The sequence below is a fragment of the Atta cephalotes genome (genome assembly GCF_000143395.1).
Source record: "Atta cephalotes unplaced genomic scaffold scaffold00026, whole genome shotgun sequence".
NCBI classification, from domain to species: domain Eukaryota; kingdom Metazoa; phylum Arthropoda; class Insecta; order Hymenoptera; family Formicidae; genus Atta; species Atta cephalotes.
In genome coordinates this window covers 1,199,221-1,203,757 of record NW_012130090.1, presented here as the reverse complement: position 1 = coordinate 1,203,757, position 4,537 = coordinate 1,199,221, and the positions used below count along the sequence as shown (strand labels likewise).

General features: G+C 33.6%; 1 protein-coding gene across 1 annotated transcript in view; it reads left to right on the top strand.

The window, feature by feature from the left end:
* LOC105620402 (phospholipid-transporting ATPase ID) overlaps window positions 1-4,537 on the top strand; it is a 21,084-nt gene that overhangs the window by 4,441 nt on the left and 12,106 nt on the right. Inside the window, exon 2 of the mRNA XM_012201900.1 lies at window positions 752-1,274. Coding sequence (XP_012057290.1) covers window positions 752-1,274 — 523 coding nt within the window. The remainder of the gene's footprint in view (window positions 1-751; window positions 1,275-4,537) is intronic.

The window sequence follows — 4,537 nt, the reverse complement described above, 5'->3', positions numbered from 1 at the left end:
ACGAAATTAAATTAATTATATAATAACTAAATTAATTTACTTTATTTTACTTTAGTTTATTAGTAAGACAAACGTAATATATGTATATATATATATATATATATATATATATATATATATGTGCATCTGTTTGTTTATATGTGTATATTATTCACTTAATTAGCTAAGGTTCATTGATTTAAATCGATTTAGATCCCCTTTATAAACAATTTTATGCTTTTCGCTTTACGCAAGCCTCATAAAAATGCAATATCGTGAGATGACGTTGAAGTTTCGCGAGGCTTCTCAAAGTAGTCGATTTTTTTTAAGCAATAACAAACAAGATCTGCAGAAGCAGATAATAGTCTATTTTAATCCTATTTTGCTTGGAAAATATTATATATATATTAAATTGAACAGTTACCAGTAGAGTCGCCTAGCTAATAATCTGACTATATAGATGTTTTATAAAATGCCACATCTATTCTTAACACAAATTTTTAAGAATTTGCTAATTCTTTGGCTTTTTTGGCAATTCTATAGTAACAAAATAAAGTCTGCACATCTTTGATTAAACCTTTAGCTTGTATTTCTTTATACTTATTCGATGTTTTTTTCTGACGTGCATCAATGAGAATTCTTGCTCGTGATCGTAAACAATAGAACGAAAAAGCGCTCTCGTACCAAACGGTGTGTCCTCGACCGATCGTTCCTACCCGCCCTTGAACGTGAGTTAAGTAACGTAAGCATTTACATGTCGCGCAACTAAAAGGTGAAGGACTACGACGGCGAGATCGAGTCGACGGATACGACGACGCGTCGAGGTACCGCGAGGACAACGATAGTGTCCAGAGACAGCGAAGCAGGCGGACAGCGCAGGTACTCAATGCAGGAAGCCGAGGAAGACGATGATGGCGGTGGTAACAATCGCAGGAAACGAAAGAAGCGACGGAAAACGCAGCGGAATAAGCAGCAGTTGCAATTACAACAACCGCAACCGGAGGGAACAACTAGCGGCGGTCTGCAGCGATCGCACGCGCTCACTCTCGCTTCGTCATCCGATGAGGTAGAAGCAGTGGGCGAGTGCTCGAAGAGGGACTCGTCTAGCAGCCTGGGCGGCGGCAGCCGACACAACACCTTGCGGGAGTCTCTACTAACGGTACTGGGCAAACTAGTGATTTGGAAGGGCACTAGATACCGCTCCGCTACCGCTGCGTCGTCCTCTTCGTCGGCGCCACCGAATTCACCACCCGCCACCGAGTGCATTGGTCGTAGCACGTCCTTCTTCTCCAGTGGTGAGTTCCCACGAACGAGATCATCGGATAATTTTCCATAGAAGTTGCACTGTCTCTGGCTTGAGTCAAAATTTCAGACGGTTGCGATATGCACTTATAGTTGAATCTATCAAGGCAGATATTCTTAATCACTCATGATACGATTATCGATATGACAATTATTTTTTATTAAAATGCTCAACGATAACATTTTATGATATTTAATTTTAATAGAGAATACAAATAAATTGATATAGTATTAAAACATACGCTATCATATATCTTATTTTGCGTTATTGGGAAGAATAAATGTAAGCTTCCTTGACATAATCACAATCGATCGTGCGCATGTTCCGTACTGACATACCGCATTTATGTTTATGTCATTTTTTATTTCGACCGAAATCCATCACAAACAATAGTGAATGCATAAACAAACAATGGATACGGTGATCAATATTACTAATTTTAGATGTAATGCAAATTTCAGCGACTTACATATTTTGTATGACTGACCAAGGCTCCGCACCTTGGACATTTGAATGACTTATTAAATTCCATAAATAAGCAAACGAAATACCCAACACTCATGTAGTTTTCATGAACATGTGATGGTGAGGTATACCTACTATGCAAGGATCGATTCGATCGTTTTTCGTGGTAATGCCAATATTGGACTTCATCACATGACGAGCCAATTAAAAGTTTATCCAGTTATGTAGAACTGCTGCAACACATACACACACACACACACACACGCACGCACACACACACACACGCGCACGCACGCGCGCCTCTGTAAAGCACTGGCCCCACTTTTTTCAAAAATTGAAAAAATAAGTAGATTTTGCCCCTCCAAAGAGTTCTTGATTGTCCTATATGAATGAAAGTGCTAAAATGAATCGTTAAGAAATTATAGCTCTTCAAAATTTCGGAATTGTGAAGTTGCCCCTTCCCCCCTTCCCGATACTTCAAATGATATTTTCACCCTTTTAATCGACGAAATTATTTCTAAAATTGATAGAGAACTCTAGAAAGACAACTCTTGAGGGGGAAGGGGGGAGCAACCAGAACTCTACTTATTTTTTTTTCAATTTTTGGAAAAAGTGGAGTCAGCTTCACAAGAGGTCAGTAGTACTATCAGCCAGTTCGACCGACGACTAAAACCTTTTGAACAGTTCAGAATCATATTCTAGATAACATTTATTGAGATCAAGATCATTGGAGATTGTTTCTCTTATTTTCATTTTTTTACTAACTAAAAATTCATTTTTATGTAAAAATTAAAGTAAGAGAAACAGTCTCCAAAGACCTTGATCTTAACGAATGTTGTCCAGGACATAATACTGAAAAAACAAAATTCAAGAGATTAGCCGTCGGTCGGATACCTTGCGTAATACTAATGTCGGCGGTACTGTAACATTCAAACATCAAAAATTCAAACATAATTAATACTTAATGAAAAAATATTTTCTTATAGCGTTTTGGAAAGCTCTCGACACTAGCTATTAGATTCTGGAATCAAAAATAGGATGTTTCATTTTAAAAAATCGATGTAATTTTGACTTAACTTTGGCAACGCCAAAATCAAATCAATAAGATCAGTAAATAGATTTTTTTGAATCCTACGACTGTTATCTGAAACATTTTTTTCAAAACTTATATTTTCTGAGATATTCAAGTGTCCCAATCTTTTTGTATCCCGTGTATACAGAGTATTCGAAAATTCAATCAACCTGCTCGTGGGCAGATAGAGCGAACTAAACTGAGTTGGAAACCGAGAAAAGTCAGGGGAAAATGTAAAAAAATCTGGAATTTCTAAATTTGCTCGCAATTTCCTGAAACTTCTCCTATTCCAAATAATTGTTATAATTTTTTTAAATATTATATCTTTATAGTCAAGACATTTATAGTCAAATATGTTTAAAACTTGTGCACTTTAAATGATTTTAATAAAATAATTAAAATTTATATTTTATTCAGTATTTTTATTTGATCCTTCTTTTTCGTCATAACTGCATAGTTTTTTTCAAAACTAATTTATTTTTTGCTTGAATTTGCACCTATTTAAAAGTGCTACTAAGTATTTTTTTTCGTTGTTTTTAATATTACTAGTTTTCCTACAATCCTTAGTCTGTAAATGTAAAAATTTACGTATTTTATATTACTCATGGAAAATTTTTCATTCTCATTTGGAAAACCTGGAAAAGTCAGGGAATTTTTAAATTCATTTTCTGTGGCAACTCTGTCTCAATAATTTTTTATTCAAATACTATTTAAAAGGCAAATATTGTTTTCTTTTCATAGAGCTCTGAAAATTTTTTCAGAAGTTTTTAATATTTTCTTATGTTGATAAAAATAGTTAGCCAATAAGAAAATGCAGTTGATAAAAAGTTGATAAAAAGTTGATAAAAAATTCTGAAAAAGTTTTTAAAGTTTACAGAGAAGAAAATAAATAATTTTTTCTTGCAGTTTTTCTGTAATAGTATTTGAAAAAAAAAATTATTGAAGACAAATATTCGGCAATTTTTAGTAATTAATATCTTGTTAACTGCGAAAATTTCAAAATGGTAGAGGATTTTTTCGACTCAGTTTAGTTTTATATGCAGGATATTTGGAAATTTAAGGCAAGATAGAGCGGACTAAACTGAGTCGAAAAATCTTCTACCATTTTGAAATATATGTATATATACACTTGTTTCCTTTAACCTTATCACTTAAAATATCTCTATTTTTAATGATATGGGAAAATACTACTGGGAAAAGTTGTTCGATTGAAAGGGACACTTAATGAGAAACAAAATTTTCTCAGGCTCACAGTTTTTGAGATTTCAAGATCATTGATTTTTATAATTGGAATATTTTCATTAATGTAGCACAGTTCATAAAAAAACAAATTCAACTATATATTATATGTTGTCCTTCAGATGACTTTGGACATAAAAAATCACATTCATATGGGAAAAAGAAGAGTTAATATACTTAAGTGTTTTCAATGAAGATATTTATTTATTTTAGTTCAAAAGATATTCGAAATGATTAACTTCCATTTTCGAAAGCGATAAATAAATGATTGTTTCGCATTTTCAATGATTTTCGGATGATTCTGATCTATGTCGATACATGATGATATGTTCCTTCCAATCTACTTTTTCTTGTAGTATTTTCCCGTATCATCAAAAACAACGGAGATATTTTAAATGATCAAGATAAAGGAAACACTCTGTGTGTGTGTGTGTGTGTGTGTGTGTGTGTGTGTGTGTGTGTGTGTGTGTGTGTGTGTG